Source organism: Wolffia australiana, chromosome 2 (assembly GCF_029677425.1).
Source record: "Wolffia australiana isolate 7733 chromosome 2, ASM2967742v1".
Classification (NCBI taxonomy): domain Eukaryota; kingdom Viridiplantae; phylum Streptophyta; class Magnoliopsida; order Alismatales; family Araceae; genus Wolffia; species Wolffia australiana.
This window is the reverse complement of record NC_135836.1, coordinates 16,735,481-16,753,196: the sequence shown is the minus strand read 5'-3', so window position 1 is coordinate 16,753,196 and position 17,716 is coordinate 16,735,481. Positions and strand designations below refer to the sequence as shown.

Below are 17,716 nucleotides of genomic sequence, written 5' to 3'. Positions count from 1 at the left end.
CCATGGAGAGAAAAAAACCAACACAAAATCATATATGTGGAATGATCAAATTCGGGATAAATAGAAACTTTGATATGGTAATCATTACCAGAGTTCCACCACCATAAAGAGAATCTCACCAGCAGTTATCACATAATATAAATTTGTATGAAACATAAAATTTATAGTATTGGACCGGTTTGCGTTCGGTGTAAAGGCATGGATCAAAATCAAAACAATGCATGTGTTCTCTAGGAGGAGATATAGTTGCCATCTCCGGTGACGGGGATGGGAATGGATTTTGAGCTTACCCTGTCGCACATTAAGGCAACTTTCCATGGATCTGACCAATTTTAAAATCTGCTTGGCTTGCCATAGCGGATACCACTAGAAGGGAACTCCAAAGTTAAGTGTGCTGGGTGGGAGCAATTTGGGATGGTAGCTTACCCGTCAGGGGAAGTATATTGACGAATCCCATCAGGCCAGAAAGTTGGGGAAAAAGATAGATCAAATGATGTATTAATACTAATTGACAAGTGAAAGTTTTGGGCAAAAATCAACATCTTTAAGGAATCCAAAAAATTGAAAGAACATAGATGAACCGATAGCAATGGTATGCACGAAAGTCGGGATGAAAATTCGTCCCGGGACGACCAGATGGGATGATTTTCGTCCCATGGGACAAAAAAACTGTCCCAATCGAAGGTCTCGGACGATGGACGATTGGAGAAGGACAAAAAACCATTGTATTCACATCCGACGGTTGAGATCTAGCCACGTGGCCTTGCTATGACATTTTGCATCAAAGTCCCTGTATTTTTACGCGCACACTAACTGACGCCGCTCAAAAGTAATTGTAGATGTCCCTCCGCTTTCTCTCTCCTCTGTAGTTCCTAAAAATTTAGAAAATTCCATGTTAATTCAATGATACCTTGGAATTATTTTTATTGGATTTTTTCGTCCTGGACAAGGGGTGGAACGGTTTTTCGGACGGGACGGATATTCGTCCGAGACGACTGGACGGGACGGTTTTCGTCTCGTCCACGTCCCTGTACTGAAGCCGGAGGTCGCCGTTCACCGTCCACGTCCGGGACGATCCAGCACTTTACCGATACCTAACGTAGGCACGTGCGGGCTGACGAGGTTCTGTACGTGCCGTCGAGTTCTTGAAGAAAACGGCCCGCGCATTCGTTGCCCACAAGAGGCTTATCAGAGCTGCCGATTTCCAGAAGACCGTCGTCGCCATCTTCTTTCATTCTGCCGTTCCGAGAAGAGGAGAGACTCGATCAGAGGAATCGTCGATGGATACTTCCCTGAGATGTGGTAGCGGAGCGAATTCGCTCAAGCTCCACGCCAAGGAAAAATTTGCGTTGGCTCCGCAAGTTTTCCTTCAGGCACGCTCCCGTTTCCCTTGTTTTCTTTCGATTTTTGTTTCATTTTAGGCTTTTATCTTCTCGTTTTGTCACCCGTTCCTTCTTGGATTCTTTCATTTTTCCGCGTTTCGTGTACGCTCGTATTTTAGTAGGGCTTAGCAGCTGCCCACATATTTTTTTCTCGGATTTTTCCGTGTATGAACTACATTCCATCGTTGCTCCCGAGATTCAAATCGACAGAAGCAATCGATCGAACTTGAAAAGGTCGGTTGATGTGCGATAATTAAAACATTCTTCTGGAGGGTGTCTTGTTTGCTTTCACGCCTCCAATTACTTGGCACGAACGGATAAGGTCGAAGATAAGGTTTGACCTAGTATATTTAATTCTTCCTCCACGGATTTAGTCTTCAAGAAATTTGATGGGCTTGACTTATTTTTCTTTATTATTTCACAAATAGTTCGGGAGCTTGGGCAGTTCAATGCCTAATTTTCTTTTGATGATGGATTTTTAGGGACATGCTGAAATAGATACCAAGATTGGAGCACCGAATTTTCTGGCGATTCTTGTGCGGCGTTTTTATCCACAGGTAAAAAAAATATAACTGTTCTTGAATTCTTTCCCTTTCTGTTCTACAAATAGACATTATCACTGATTAATTGTCAGCAGACGTCTGCTAGTATGGGTTTAGGAATTGAATACAATGGAAACAAAGAGCTGACCTACAGCATCCGAGGCAAGAAAACATTTCCTCTGACTTCCAGTGGATTGGTCAACGTTAATATGAAGGGAAGATTTGATGTTGACAAGGACTTCAGAGAGGTAAACTTATGAACTTCTCCTTTATTTCCGTCTCTCTTCTACAGTTCATGTGATTATTTTACCCTTTTCTATGGTTTGAAACGTATCTCTCTAGTTTCTTTTCATTTCTCTAGATTTTTTATTAAAAATGGAAAAATGGAATGGGGCTCTGCTTCGAGAAATTTGTTTAAAGTCTGCGGCTTTGATGTTACAGAGAAAAAATAAGCTGGCGGCGGAGTTAACTTTGGGCATTCTGAATTTTCAAACGGATCAGGATTTGCGGTTGAAGTTGGGATACGAGGCATTCAACAAGGTAAGAATATTAGTAATTAATTAAAGTTATATCAGCAAATGTAATAAAATTATGGGTCAATTTTCATGGCAGGTTCCGTATTTCCAGTTGCGAGAAAATTGCTGGACACTCAACGTTGACTCTCACGGAAAGTGGAATGTAAGATACTGTCTTTGACGACGCCCGGCGGAGTAATAACCGGTCAATGGCTTTCTTCTTCCTGGAATAACATTCGTTGACTTTTCGTTGACCGTGTGCTTTCTGACTGGACCCATTAAATGCCCAGCCAGTTGCACGGGCTACCCGCCCTTTGAGAACGACCTCTCTCCTCTCTTTCTATCTCCTCTCTCCTCTCTCATCTCTCATCTCTTTCCCTCTCCTCTCTCATCTCTTTCTCTATCCCCTCTTCTCTTTCTATCTCCTCTCTCATCTTTTTCTCCGTCCTCACTCTTTCTCTTTCCTCTCTCATCTTTTCTCTATCCCCTCTCGTCTCTTTCTCTCTCCTCTCTCATTTTTTCTCTATCCCCTCTCTTCTCTTTCTCTCTCCTCTCTCATTTTTTCTCTATCCCCTCTCTTCTCTTTCTCTCTCCTCTCTCATCTTTTTTCTCTATCCCCTCCCCTCTCTTCTCTTTTTCTCTCCTCTCTCATCTTTTTTCTCTATCCCCTCTGTTCTCTTTTTCTCTCCTCTCTCATCAGTTTTCTCTATCCCTCTCTTCTCTTTTTTTCTCTCTCCTCTCACATCTCTTCCTCTCTTCTCTCTCATCTCTTCCTCTCTCCTCTCCCATCTCTTTCTCTCTCCTCCCTCATCTCTTTCTCTCTCCTCGCTCATCTCTTTCTCTATCCTCTGTCGTCTCTTTCTCTCTCCCCCTTTTGGGGGAAGAAGACGAGTCACGGGAAGTCGGCCAAGGGCCAGTCGTCTGCCTTCCTGTGCGAGGCCCAAAGGGTGGGCCCGGAGTGTCAGTCCGAGACTCGCGTTCAGCAGTTAACTACGCCAGCGTGGCGTAATTAGGAGGGGGATTAGAGCGCGTCTCCTCGCACAAGAGGACGTGATCTTTGGACGGTCTAATTCTCCGCGCGCCACGTGTTAGACAGGTTGGGGGAGGGGCTTTTCCATAAATTTGTCGGATCGGTCGGTGCGGGGGTGGCCGATCGGGGGATGAGAGAATGGGGCCGCCGAGGAGATTGCTGCGGTCGGCGGCGGCGCCGCCCGAGCCGGTGGCGGCGGACTCGGACGTGGTGGTGGTGCTGGCGTCGCTGCTGTGCGGGCTGATCTGCGCGGTGGGGCTGGCGCTGGTGGCGCGCTGCGCGTGGCTCCGCCGGGCCGGCGGGGCGGGGGCGGCGGTCCGGCAGAAGAAGGGCGTGAAGAAGAAGGTGCTCCGGGCCCTGCCCCGGCTTACCTACCGAGCCGCCGAGTCACCACTCGCCGAGTGCGCCATCTGCCTCGCCGAGTTCGAAGACGGCGACGAGGTCCGCCTCCTCCCCCAGTGCGCCCACGCCTTCCACGTGTCCTGCGTCGACGTCTGGCTCTCCTCCCACTCCACTTGCCCCTCCTGCCGCCGGGTCTTGGCGCCGCCGCCGCCGCGCTGCGACCAGTGCGAAGCCTCCTGCTCCAAAACGGCCCACGACGGAGACGGCCCTCCGTTCCTTCCTTAGTCTTGGCCTCTTGTGTTGTTGGAACTGTACAAAGTGTAGAAAAAACCGTCCAAATTGCCTCCCGTACGCAATGAAAGCTTGGCGTGACTCTGCGGTAAAGATTGATAGTTCAATGCGAGAATTAAAGGGTTTTTGAATTATTTTTTTTCTTGGTCTGTCAACTCTCAGCCGTCGCTGTCGGCATCTTCATGGTCGAACATGGCGGCCATCTTCATGGCCAGCTTCGCCGCTTCTTCCCTCCGCCGGAAGTCGGGCATCAGCCTCAGGCTCTCCCGCAGGCTGCCCATCTCGTTCATCAGCTGCTCGAGATTCTCCCAGCCGTTGGATCCGTTTGAGAGTAGTGCAGGCTCCTCAATTGTGGCAGCCTCTTCCACCTTCTTCTCCGTTGAGGAAGAACACTCCGTTGAGGAAGCTCCATTTTCATGAATTGGCGCTTCTGAAGAGCTGAACCCGGTCCACTGATCCTCGGACCCGGCCGAAAGCCGTTCGTAGTCGACCTCGAAGTCGGAGTCTTCGTCTGTGGTCTCTGCAGAGATCAACCAAGGGGTGAGATTGACACGAGCCGCCGCTACAGAAACCCAAACAGATTGGAGGCCTCACACACCCGCTTCGCTTAGCGTCGGGTTAATGATCCTCTCTCCGGTCTTCAGCACCATTCCCGGCCACATGTGGGCCGAGAGCGCGCCCAGGATCCGATCCACCCCTTGAACATCTCCCTCTACCGATAAACCTGTAGAGAATTTGGCATCAGCGATTGAAATAGAAGCCTGGACCTAAAAGTCAGCGTTGACTGAGTGTGCTGACACTTGTCAAAGTCAGCGTTTGAGGCGCATGCTTCGAGGAATTCGATGTTGTGCTGGCTGCACCAGTCAACGTAGGACGTCGTGATATGGAAGGATGGGTCGTCTTCAGCCAATAGCCTGGTGCCGTCTGTCTCGGCAATGCCGAAGTCAACGGGCTCTGGATCTGCTGACTCTCTCTGCCTCTGCAGCCGCCTTCTGTATTCCACGTGGGCAGGGTGACCTGGCAAAAGGTCAACCTTGTTTCCGACGCATAATAGTATGTCGAATTCGCTCAGGTCAACGCCCGGAACCCAGTTCTTCAGAGCGTTGAAAGTTGATGCCTGAATAAATCAGTTAGTCTAAAATTAGGTATAGGGATGGAAGACCAGAGACAAATGAACAATTAAAGACGACACTGGACTGAACGTCCACGTTTCGTCTCGACCTTCATCTGTCCACATTTCATCATCTTTGCCATTAACAAGCTCTCTCCCACAGGTATCCACCTGACCACCTCTCTCTCTCTCTCCACCCACCTCGCTCTCTTTCCCTTATTTAAGTCATTTTCAGGTCGTCATCTCAGACTGATGACTGATCACTAATGACAGAAATGTCTTCTTCCAGTCACCCGTCCACCGGTGTGGATGTTTACTGATGATGGATTGGAAAGAAATGGATGATGACCCGTTTGCCAATGGAGTTATCAACTTCATCATCACCGTCACCATCACCGTCCAGTTCATACAACCCAGTGGACATCTCGTTCCCTAATTAGAGTCATTTTCAGTCCATCATCTCGAACTGATGACTGATCACTAATGACGGAAATGTCTTCATACAGTCATCCATCCACCAGTGTTGACGATTACTGATGATGGATCGGGACGAAATGGATGACGACCAGTTTGTCAATGGCGTCATTAACCTCATCATCACCGTCACCGTCACCATCCAGTTCATACAACCCAAAGGACATCTCTTTCCCTAATTAGAGTCATTTTCAGTCCGTCATCTCGAACTGATGACTGATCACTAATGACGGAAATGTCTTCATCCAATCATCCATACGCCGGCGTGGACGATTACTGATGATGGATTGGGATGAAATGGATGAAGACCATTTTGTAAATGGCGTCATTAACCTAATCATCACCGTCACCGTCACCATCCAGTTCATACAACCCAGTGGACGTCTCCGCTCTCTGGATCGGTTGACATTGACGTTGACGATATTTAACTATACTATCACTGAATTGACGTTCTGTTGGCGGATCTCGTTAACCGTCCGTGGTACACAGTCAACGTGACCGTCAATCAGTACTAAATTCGTCAACTACGGCCGATGACGACGACGCTGAAGAGTATGAAAGGAGGAAGGTTGAGTTTCTCACGTTGTTCATGTCGAAGACCAAAACCAAGGCAGCGAGCTGTTGAGCAGCTCGCAGAGTCGCGATGGAGAAATCTTCATCGAGGTGGGCCGTCCACACGCAGAGATCGGCGGAGTAGTATTTCGTATCGATCGTCCACCTGCGCCACTATTTAATTCATGCCCGTTCCGACCATCATCGATCCAGCAAGAAAATCACAATAGAAAGAGGAAAATTGAATGATATGTCACCCACCCCTGGCGGTTTACTCCAGAGAGCGAATTGGGTTCATCGGAGATGTCGATAGAAAGCAACCCTTGATTCCAATGAAATGCAATTTCAGATCAACCCGCAGAAAATTGCAAATGGCGTTCGTAGCGATCGAAGTAAAACTAGGGTTTAGACAATTAGTAGGGTTTCTTGGAGGAAAAATTGGGGGAACGAGGAGATTGACAGATTTGATCTAGGAAAAAACGGTGGAAATTTCAGATCGAAAAAAGTTAGCGTTTTTAACAAGGATCGCGTACTCGAGAGGAGGGTCCTCTTGCCGACGTTTGGAGATCCAACGAAGACGACTCCCGGCCTGCTCTCCAGCGGCAGTCTCTTCTCTTCTTCTCCGTTCCCCACCTCCATCTGTGGCCGATTTCCGCGCTGTTACTACTACGATAAACGAGTGCTTTGTAGCCTTCTTATTGGGCCTAGACGATTCAGTTTATTCGGCCCATTAACGACAAAGAGAAAACTGTCGCTGGTTCATGCTCTGATAGCTCTTTCGCTCGTTCTCTTGGAGCTCTCGTCAGTTCATTCCAAAACCAGATAATTCTCATGAAAGGGAACGCAGTGCCCACTTCTTTCTATATCGTGAAGAGATTAACGCTGGAAGATGTCCGAAAAAACCATGGAGCTCCCAACATCTTCCAACGTAGACATAGAGAGAGAGAGAGATAGAGAGAAAGATGGAGAAATAGACAGATAGAGAGATAGATACAGAGAAAGAGAAAAAAAAAAGATAGAGAGATAGTTAGAGAGATAGAGGTAGATAGAGAGAGAAAAAAAAGATAGAGAGATAGATGGAGAGACATAGGTAGATAGAGAGAGAGAGAGAGATAAGTAGATAGAGAAGAAAAAAAAAGTAGATAGAGAGATAGATACAGAGAAAGATAGATAGATAGAGATAGAGAGAGAGAGAGAGAAAAGAAAAGATAGAGAGATAAATAGATAGAGATAGGTAGATAGAGATGAATAGAGAGAGATATAAGTGGATAGAGAAGAAAAAAAAGTAGATACAGAGATAGGTAGAGAGAAAGATACAGAGATAGGTAGAGAAAAAGATAGAGAGATATATAGAGAGAAAGAAAGATAGAGAGATATAGAGAGAGATATATATAGAGAGAAAGATAGAGAGATATATAGAGAGAAAGATAGAGAGATAGATGGAGAGATAGATGGAGAGAGAGAGAGATAGAGAGAGGGAGAGAATGATCAGGGGGCGCCGCTCCGCATAGTACGCCGGCCGAGGCCCCCGGCACTCCCCTTCTGCATCATGGCCGCAAACTCTCCGAAGTCTATACGCCCATCCTGATCCAGAGAAAAGTCAATGATTCAAAAGTCAATCATCCAGAATAGTCAACAAGTCAACCGCAATGTTGGGCTACTGACGTTATCCTGGTCAACTTCCTTGATCACATCCTCCAGGTAGGCGTCTGTCATATTATGCTCCCTGCACGCCTGCTGCAACTCATCCACTGTAATGTAGCCGCTGCCGTCTTTGTCAAAGTACGAGAAGGCGGCAACGAGATGCTCCTCCCTCTCTAGCTTGTTCATGTGTAGTGTGGCAGCGATGAACTCGCCATAGTCTATCGTGCCGCTGTTGTCTACATCAGCCTGCAGTGACATTGTTCAGGAAAGTCAAGATTAGACTACAAATAACTGTTCAAGAACAACATCCTGCCAAAGAGGAAAAGTAGCACCCTTGCTATCAACTATGGTTGGTAAGCTCCTGAATCTTTTTAAAACTAGGGTCCATGGTTGATGAGGAGGCTCAGAAGTGGGAGTCAACATCCTGCCTAGAAAGATTGGAAAAGAGATGTAGCGCCCTTGTCATCAGCTATAGTTGTTAACAATGGTGTGCACTTATATCTCAATTGGCTATTCGAGTCTTATGGGACATAATGGTGTGTACAAGGCAGCGACAAGACTTGAAAGGAGAAATACTCATAACTATAAGTACATTAGCTTGCCTCCTGTCAAGGTAATAGAACCATTGCATTGGTGGAATATAACATAACAACGCTCATATCTAGTTCTAGAGATGGTTGCAAAGGAATTGATGTAGCTCTCCGCGACTGAGTGCACCCTCAAAGAGATTCTTCTGTCGGTTGTGACATCATCAACTATGAGCAATCCAGGTTGACAGCAAAGAGCATCTAGCTACCCTAACATTGAAGTGTTGGGGCAAGTACAGGACGATCTCAACAATAAGACCAAGCAGGACGAAAATATTGGAAGTTAACTTACTGCCTAAAAAGATTATATAGAAGTAAATCTCACTTGCTATCAGCTAGACATGGTTGTTCATTTGAAACGAACAAAAAATTCACACAAAATAACCTCACAGGGCATTTTTCTTTGTTCTGTTCTTATTTTTAAAACGAACAAAATTCACATATTCGCACAAAACTAAAACAAAATTCGCACAAAGTGAACAAAAAGAACCGCACACGGGTCTGTGCGATATTCTGTTCGAATTCGTTTTTGTTCTGTTTGGAAAACCGAACAGAAAGAACAAAACAGCCACGTCTACTATCAGCTTTAGCTTTTAGCACAATTGTAGGCATTTAAATCTCAATATGGTATAAAGAGCCCAGGTTGCAGGTTCAGGTCTCAGTGGACCCATGCTGCATTGGGCCAGCCCAGGAATCAGAAAGGGAAAATGTTGGGAATCAACATACTGACTAGAAAGATTGTCAAGGAAAAGTAGCGCCCTTGCTATCAACTACAGCCTTAAGCACAATTGTATGCTCTAAAATCTTAATACAACAGCCCAGGTAGCGGCTCAAGAGTAGACATGGTTGTTCTGTTCTGTTCGTTTGAAACGAGCAAAAGATTTGCACAAAAGAGCCGCACAAGGTCTTGTTCTTTGTTCTGTTCTTTTTTATTTTCAAAAACTAACAAAATTCGCACATTCGAACAAAATTAGAACAAAATTCGCACAAATCAAACAAAAGAACCGCACACGGGTCTGTACAATGTTCTGTTCGAATTCGTTTTTTGTTATGGTCGAAAACCGAACAGAAAGAACAATTCGCACAAAAAGAACCTAACGACCACGTCTACAGCTCCTAAAGGGAGTATAGTTAGGAGTCAATAGAAAGATTATAGGGGGAAAGCGGCAACCTTGCTATCAGCAATAACTTTGTAACAAATATGGTATCAGAGCCCTTTCTCTAAGTTATAACTTTTAGCACAGTGGTATCAGAACTCACCGCTTGCATTAGGTCGCGGATTTCTGATTCTTTCATGGTGGAGCCGTATCTCCTGAGGCCGGCCTTGAGCTCGTCGAAGGTGATGGCGCCGCTCTTATCCGTGTCCATGGCCTGGAACATCTCCCTTAAACCGGCGATCTCCTCCTCCGAGAGGCTCTCCGCGATGACCTGCACGCATTCGCAAGGAAAAATCATGGGTCTCGATAATCTTCTATTGATTTTCCCCGTTTTGCAACAGATAGCCGGGCTTACTCTCAGAGCCATCTTCTTCAGCCTGTTCATGGCCGAGAACTGTTTCAGGCGCGAGAGTATCGCCGGATCCAGCGCTCTGTCCGGGGCCACGCCGTTCTCGCAGATCCACGGATGGCCTGAACAAAAAAAGAAAGAAAAGATCCCACATCTCAGCTTCAAAAAAGAAAGACTCTTTCTACAGAGAGAAGCTCACTCACTGAGAACTTCATGGGCCGCGAGTCTCTCAGACGGCCGAGGGCAAAGCATCTTCCTGATGAGGTCTTTCGCGCTATCGGAGATAACCGGCCAGGGGTTACTCTCGAAGTCGATATTTCCCTTCAGAATTGCGTCGAAAATCCCTTGCTGCGTCTCTGCCGGAGTTAAACAACCAACAAGAACAAATTAAACTGATGCCCTCAATCTCAAAAAAAAAAGAGAACAAACCCCTGCGAACCTGCCCAGAAGGGGGGAACGCCGCTGAGAAGTATGTAAAGAATGACCCCCGCTGTCCACACGTCGGCCTCCGGGCCGTAGTTCTTAAGCAGAACCTCCGGTGCAACGTAATACGGGCTTCCCACCACGTCGTTGAAGGCTTGGCCTGTCGTAGAAGAGTCAGGATAACAGTAATTGAAACGGGTCGAAGAAGACGACTAGCGTTACCAGGCTGGAAGAAAACGGAGAGCCCAAAGTCGATAGCCTTGAGAGAGGAATCGTCGTTCTCGTTCGCCAGCAAGAAATTCTCGGGCTTGAGGTCCCTGTGCATGACGCCCAGCGAATGGCAGGCCTCCACGACCCCCACGATTATCCTCGTAAGCTCCGCGGCCTTCCTCTCGCTGTAGTGCCCCCTCTGGATTATCCTATCGAAGAGCTCTCCTCCGGCGCACAGCTCCATGACGATGTGTACGTGCGTCGCGTCCTCGTAAGCGCCTTTAATGGCGACGACGTTCTTGTGCCCGGAGAGATGGTGCATTATCTGAATCTCCCTCCTCACGTCGTCGACGTCGTCCTTGGAAACGAGCTTCCTCTTGGGGATGGACTTGCAGGCGTACGCCAAGCCCGTGGAAATCTCTGTGCACAGATGGGTCGTCCCGAACTGGCCCTGCCCCAGCTTCCTCCCCAGCACGTACAAGTCTCGTATATCGGCCGTCCTGTGGCCTAACACGGTGTGAGCGTAAGGATCGCCGTCGCACTTCATCGCTTCCGCCGCGTCTCGGCGGGTGATTAGCGGAAGATCGGCGGAATACGGCCGGTGGCGGGTCTGCTCTACCTCGAATTTTCCCCGGCAAGCGTTGCCCATTAAACGACGCGGCGGCGCATCGAAATCGATTCAAGGAAATCCCCAAATCTCCAAACTTTGATCTCTGATTACCGGCGGAAGAGTTCGGATTGGCTACTGTTCTTGAGAGAAAGTGGGTATCTCGCAACGAGTTTCTCTATCCTGTATCATCTGGGAAGGAGGAAAAATCGCACCTTTCTTGCAGATCGCGCCTTCCTATCTCCTTCTTGGCGATGAACGACGTTGACTTACTCTTCTGTAGCTCGAAGATTACTCCGATGGCAGCCGTTGGATCGGCGATACGCGCCGTACGCGGTCAGTGAACGGTGGGAAACGGGGCTGGATTTGGGGAGTCGGTGATAGGGTCAAGCGTCAGGATACCGTGGGATGCACGTACTGTCTTTCACGGACCGTGAACTAAGAGTGACAGAAACCGGACGACGTCAGGGAATTTATGGCTTTACGACCTCTTGACATCATCTTTTCTGCTCGTGAGTATCACATTAGTAAGTTTTTTTTTCTAATCAGCGCTTCTGTTTTTCAATGTTTTGGTAAACTGGGAGGAAAGAAATGATACCCATTTGGTATTTGAATGTTTTATCAAAGGGGTTTTTGTTCCATGAAAGTCACCGAACCTGCCGAGCAAGAGAAGTCAAGCGTGGTGAGCACCTGCTAAATATAATACATCGCGAAAGGGTCAATTCCACCCGGCTCTGTTTCATGCTGGGAGCAAAAATTGAGAAGTAATATCTCCGTGGGCCATGCAAATCTTCTCTGGATCAGTGTGCGACGATACTCTGGAACTTATTTAATTAATGAATGTTACATACACTGAATTTTCGTATGAGCTGAAGGCGGACCTAATCTTGTTGACTTTTAAGAAACTTGCCGATTGTATCTCTTATATGAGTTAGTGTATAGACTTCGAGATTAAATAGGGCATGAGAAGATTCATTGATGGTAGCTAATTTTGAGACGATTCTAAAGAGCATTTTCTGATGGAGAAAACATCAAACATGTTTTTTAATAAAAAATTAGAATCTATTGAGTTTTTCATAAATGTGCTTTTACTTGCAGTTAGCATGTGAGTCTGATACATCTGGTGTCTACAGTAACAATATGTGCGACATCCCAAAAAGGCACGTTGATCAGCGACGTTGTCCTTATCCTTTATTTATCTTATTTATGTAAATGGGCCGCATGTTTTTAGCGGCCCATAAAGTTTGTTCTTTTATTTACTTAGAAGTATTAATGTGGGCCACGGTTATAAGTGGCCCAAGTGTTAGTGGATCAATGTAACTTATTCTAGGAATAAAAGTCGCATTAATAAGTGGGACCCTCATACCCTTGTCTACTGATTGGTATTTTAGCCAGTGCTGAAGTAATAAAATTTGACTTTTGGCTTATTCAAACCTTAGTAGTCAACCTCTTGTCTGCTGCCACCAGGGGAGAAGATCAACATCTGAGCAGTTTAAAAAGGCTAATGGACCATGTTAGAATTTGTATCTCGGTGCGCAATTTTATGTGATTTATTTTAATTTATTATGTTTTAAATTGTACTAACTTCCTAATCTGGGACTTCATTAATGCTTAGGATCAAGGCATTTCTCATGGATATGGAAGCATGTATGTCGAGCCTGTCATTATTTTTTTTCTATACTTTTTTGGGAGCTGTGGGAGTTTGATGGAGATTTGGTCTCCAATTAAGGTGTGTCTTAGTACCCAGGCTGCAGATCTGGTTTGGAAATCATTGATCTCATAGACAATAAGATATGTCACGATGAGAAGACATGGAAGAATACAGCCCTTGAAGAAGCTGTGAACTCTTGTTAGTCTTCTCACTTCACGTATGGGTCATACCAGAATTTTAGCCTCTGATTGATTATGGAGCGGTCCCTCTTTCCAACTATCAGTTTTACTTTAACATCTTAAAACATAAAAACATATGTTCCATATTTAAAAAACAATATATCCAAATCTGATGTCAGAAAATTTAAAAAATCAAACTTAAGATATCATAAAATTGTATTAATACACCCAGAAATATGTAAAGTAATAAAATAATTATAAAAACCATATTTAATAATGATAAGCTTGAAAACATGCATATATGAACATTTTACTTCGTGGAAGCATAAAAACCCATGATATTAATCTAACCATTAGCTTGTTACCAGTGCTCTCATATGAAACAATGCTTATATATTTGGTCATTCAATAAACAATGAACTCTCTTAAGTATTGGTTAAAGATGGAAATAAAATGCGTTTCAGTTTGATTACCTCAGTGAGTGTTTTTAAAACTTTAAACTTATCATTTTTTTCTGCTAACCCATCAAATAGAATCATAAAAATCTAGGTACAAAGTTAACGACTAAAATATCTATCTAACACTCTTACCAAATGACGTAATATACAAACAGATGAAAATATGGATTTATATAGGTACGGAATAATCACTAACTTTTTCCCGAGCTACTGTCTTTTAACCTAATTATACACTCATCAATAATATAGGGAAATAAGCCTTAACCTAATGATTAAAGGCACAAAAAATCAAACAAAATAAAATAGTAATAATTTTTAAAATAATAAATTAACCTTTGAAGGAGTATACCATAGAAATTTATATATGAAGTTCCTCTGATTGTGCCGTATATGCCTCCAGTTCTTTGAGGTCACTCATAACCATATTTTTCATAACAGATGCTTACCTCAATATACGTACTCCTCGTATATCTTCCTCAACTATTAAGCTAAGATAAAAGTTCAGTGGAAATTCAAAACACAAAATTTCAAAAAGAATTAAACTATCTTCCACTTCCACTCAATTTACTTAGCATCTATCCCGAGTCATCACTCTCTAATGATTTATTCCTTGTTATAAATTTAAACGTTAGTAAGATTTCATGTAGGATTTACACAATATTTTTTAGAGAAATGTAATGCATCATAAATTTAAATGTTAGTATGATTTCACGTGGAATTTACACATAAATTTTATGTTGATTTTTTTTTTCGATCTTACACTCTTAACTCTTAAACTGTTTATACTTTATTTCATGTGAAACTTGGAGAAATATTTATCTACGGGGAACAAAACTATAGTTACATAAAATGTTTTTTGTTGAAGCATTGGCAGTTAGTTATTACCTTTCCATTTTTATTTATTATGAATTTTTACTTGATAACTATATTAATTTATTGGGTAAAAAGGAAATACTGGGCATGAATTGGTCTTAATAAAACATTCATTTTTATACTGTATATTATTATTTTAGTATGACCTTAGATCACAGGTTCCTTACTCCCTTTCGAACAATAGTTTGTAAAACAAAAAGGTTGATTATCCAATCCTAATACACTTCGGTGATAGTCAGCATTCAGTTTCTTAGGTTGCTTGTTCAATGATTTTTTAAAATCAATACTCAATCCTGTTAAACGTTTTTTGAATATTCTGAATTATGGCATGGTCTGTGTATCTAATTTAATTGAATAACAATAAAATTAAAGTTGATAATTTTAAAATGGTTAGATATAAAGTCTAAAATTCAAATCAATCAGGAATTTATAATGTTTGAGCTCCACCAAAACTTGAGAACATAATCATCACATGGTTTTCCTAGGGGAAAATCAACATACTTTTATTAAATTAAAAATATTATTAAAAACTAGTAATCAACCATTTGTTTCTATTGAGGTGATATTCATGTCACTTAAACCTAATGCACGCTTTCAAAAATGTATTCTCCAAAAAAATCATGATTATGTTTTAATGTCAAGTCAACATTTGATCTAAATGCATGTGACTAGTTTATTCCAATGAATGAAACAATTTATATAAGTAGGCAAACTAAAACAATATTTTCCAAAAATGAGTCAAGTAGAGAGAGAAATGTCAAACACAAAGTATAAATGTTCATTAGGGCAGAATTTCGCATGAAGACCCTAATATGAAGATCTAACGATTATGTTTTCAAGACAAGCATCATAAATCCTCGTGACAAGGGAGAATGCCTTATGCCATGTTGAAGTTTTTTTTCTCATTAATCATGCATCACATGCATTGGATCGTTACCTTCTATATATCAACTAAAAAAACTATTGCAAGTAGATGAGCATGCTGTATAACAATACTGGTATTAAATGTAGACTAGCATGATGTATAACAGAAAAAAGTATAAAAAGTAGACTAGCCTCTTGTATGACCGTATAAGTATTGAAAGTAGATTATCATGCCACATAAAAGTTCAAGTAATGAAAGTATGTTAGCATGCTATATAACAGTATGAATATGAAAAGTATACTAGGATGATGTGCAATAGTTTAAATATTGAAAGTAGACTAGTACCTCGCATAACAGTATAAATATTGAATATAGTTTAGCTTTGATATATAACAGTACGAGTATTAAAAGTATATTAGGTTGCATTGTAATAGAATAAGTATTGGACGTAGTCTAGCATATTGTATATTAGTACAATTAATGAAAGCAGACTATCATGTTGTGTGAGAGTATAAGTATTGAAAGTAGTTTAGCATGTTGTATAACACTATTGAGTATTGAAAGCATACTAGCATGTTGTATTGAAAGTAGACTAGCACGCTATAAAACACTATTAAATATTTAAATTAGACTAGCTTCCTGCCTGACAAAGGTCCTAGATTAGATGTAGGAATGGTTGGGCCGTAGGGCTTCCATTGTGAGCATAAAAAGAAGGGCTGCCTTTGTTGGCAGCGAGGTGAGACTTCGAATAGGTCCTTGAGTCTTGACATTTTGAGAACGAAAGTAGACTAGCATGCTGTATATTAGTACAAGTATTGAAAGTAGCCAAACATGCTGTAAAACACTGTTAAGTATGGAAAGTAGACTAGCTTCCTGCCTGGCAAAGGTCTTGGAGTATATGGAGGATTGGTTGGGACGGCAATTTCATCCGTGGACGAAAAATTCGTCCCATCCCAGAGCTCAGAAGATTGACGGGACGAAGATCATTCACCGGTCTTCGGACATACGAATGTTTCATCCATGGATTAAATAACCGACCCGTCTGTGGCCTTGGACAGTCGACGGGACGGTTTCTGCGTCCTGCAAGAGTCATGTATCTTCCTGAGAGCACCAGCTGGATTTCGACATGTGATGTGCCACATGTCAAATTCCGAGTAGCCTAATGCACTGCTTCTACCAGGAAGTGGAACGGGACAAGAATGTCTTGGATGGGACGGAACGTGGACAAAAATATAAGGGATAGGGTAAATCCTGGACGGGACAATTTGGACGAACTTCTAAGAATCGGGACGTAGGAGGGGATGAAGATTATCCAGTCCAGTCCTTGGTCCCCATCCTGGGTGCTGTAAAACACTATGAAGTAATGAAATTATACTACCTTCATGTCTGGCAAAGGTCCAGGAGTATATGGAGGAACACTTGGGACTATAGTGCACGGATGCAGACGGGACGGTGATTTAATCCGTGGACGAAAAAACAGTCTCACCCCAGAGTTCGCACAATTGATGGAACAGAATCATCCGCTGGTCCTCGGATGTACGGTTGTTTCATCCATGGATGAAATAACCGACCCGTCCGAGGCCTTGGACGGTGGACGGGATGGTTTCTGCGTCCTGCAAGAGTCATGTATCCGCCTGAGAGCTCCCGCTGGAATTCGACATGTGCTGGGCCCCGTATCAAATTCCAAGTGGCCTAATGCACTTCTTCGTCCTGGAATTGGGACAGGACGAGAATGTCTTGGACGGGACGGAACGTGTTCGAAAATATAAGGGATGGGGTAAACTCTGGATGGGACGATTTTCCAGAACTTCTAAAAAATTGGGACGTAGGAGGGGACGAAGATCATCCCATCCAGTCCGTCGTCCCCGTCCTGGACGATCGTGCGCTATAATTGGGCCTTTAGGCTTCCATTGTGGGATTTGATCGGCGGCCCGGTGCGATTTCGAAGAAGTTCTTGAATCTTGGCATTTTTGAGAACGAAAGCTCGGCGATTTCGCAAACGGTGAAGGGAAGGGGGCGAGATGGCGTTCTCTCTTTTCAGGGTGCTCAAGGGGGAACCCCTTGTATCAAAGATTGCTGCGGTGGCCCAGTTCGTCGTTTACCCATCTGTGATGGTTGCTTACTGTGTTTATGTCCCCGAAGAGCGGCTCAATTTGAGGACCGCCGGGGTGGGTTCGGCGGCTGGAGCAGAGAATTAGAAGGTTTATGATCTCTCAACTTGCACCTATCATCGGTCTACTCTTTCCTGGTTTCCCCTATTTTCCTCTGATTTTTTTCTCATGAGTTGTGCTAGGGTTCTGGGTCCGCTTTTTTTTTCCCTAAAGGGTCGATTTTTTTTTCGAAGAATTTGGTAAATTCTATAATTTTATATCAGTCGAAGTATTTCACCTGCGGCCTGTGTATTGAGGTGGTTTTCCAGATTCGTAGTCGTTTTAATAGTCTTTGCAATGCCAAATTAATCTCAAGGAATCATT

General features: G+C 43.7%; 4 protein-coding genes and 1 long non-coding RNA gene across 5 annotated transcripts in view; 3 read left to right on the top strand and 2 right to left on the bottom strand.

The window, feature by feature from the left end:
* The first annotated feature begins 1,162 nt into the window (after positions 1-1,162).
* On the top strand, positions 1,163-2,760 carry LOC144717036 (outer envelope pore protein 21, chloroplastic-like). The gene is made up of 5 exons (XM_078592349.1): positions 1,163-1,373; positions 1,865-1,939; positions 2,020-2,172; positions 2,366-2,464; positions 2,537-2,760. The coding sequence occupies exons 1-5, from the start codon at positions 1,281-1,283 to the stop codon at positions 2,618-2,620; spliced, it is 504 nt and encodes a 167-aa protein (XP_078448475.1). The 5' UTR covers positions 1,163-1,280; the 3' UTR covers positions 2,621-2,760.
* A 706-nt stretch (positions 2,761-3,466) lies between these two features.
* LOC144717037 (putative E3 ubiquitin-protein ligase ATL44) lies at positions 3,467-4,195 on the top strand. Its single transcript, XM_078592350.1, has one exon. It carries the CDS (start codon positions 3,608-3,610, stop codon positions 4,094-4,096), a length of 489 nt encoding a protein of 162 aa, XP_078448476.1. The 5' UTR covers positions 3,467-3,607; the 3' UTR covers positions 4,097-4,195.
* A 9-nt stretch (positions 4,196-4,204) lies between these two features.
* On the bottom strand, positions 4,205-7,017 carry LOC144717034 (GTP binding protein). The gene is made up of 6 exons (XM_078592348.1): positions 6,773-7,017; positions 6,501-6,561; positions 6,270-6,405; positions 4,901-5,219; positions 4,701-4,826; positions 4,205-4,622 (listed from the first exon to the last, which is right to left on the bottom strand). Exons 1-6 carry the CDS (start codon positions 6,876-6,878, stop codon positions 4,261-4,263), a joined length of 1,110 nt encoding a protein of 369 aa, XP_078448474.1. The 5' UTR covers positions 6,879-7,017; the 3' UTR covers positions 4,205-4,260.
* A 48-nt stretch (positions 7,018-7,065) lies between these two features.
* Positions 7,066-11,458, bottom strand: LOC144717033 (calcium-dependent protein kinase 26-like). Its single transcript, XM_078592347.1, has 7 exons — positions 10,622-11,458; positions 10,416-10,559; positions 10,180-10,332; positions 9,983-10,098; positions 9,731-9,898; positions 7,905-8,129; positions 7,066-7,823 (listed from the first exon to the last, which is right to left on the bottom strand). Exons 1-7 carry the CDS (start codon positions 11,256-11,258, stop codon positions 7,728-7,730), a joined length of 1,539 nt encoding a protein of 512 aa, XP_078448473.1. The 5' UTR covers positions 11,259-11,458; the 3' UTR covers positions 7,066-7,727.
* A 5,533-nt stretch (positions 11,459-16,991) lies between these two features.
* LOC144717038 (uncharacterized) overlaps positions 16,992-17,716 on the top strand; it is a 4,113-nt gene continuing 3,388 nt past the window's right edge. Inside the window, exon 1 of the long non-coding RNA XR_013585039.1 lies at positions 16,992-17,443. This is a non-coding gene — a long non-coding RNA (uncharacterized LOC144717038). The remainder of the gene's footprint in view (positions 17,444-17,716) is intronic.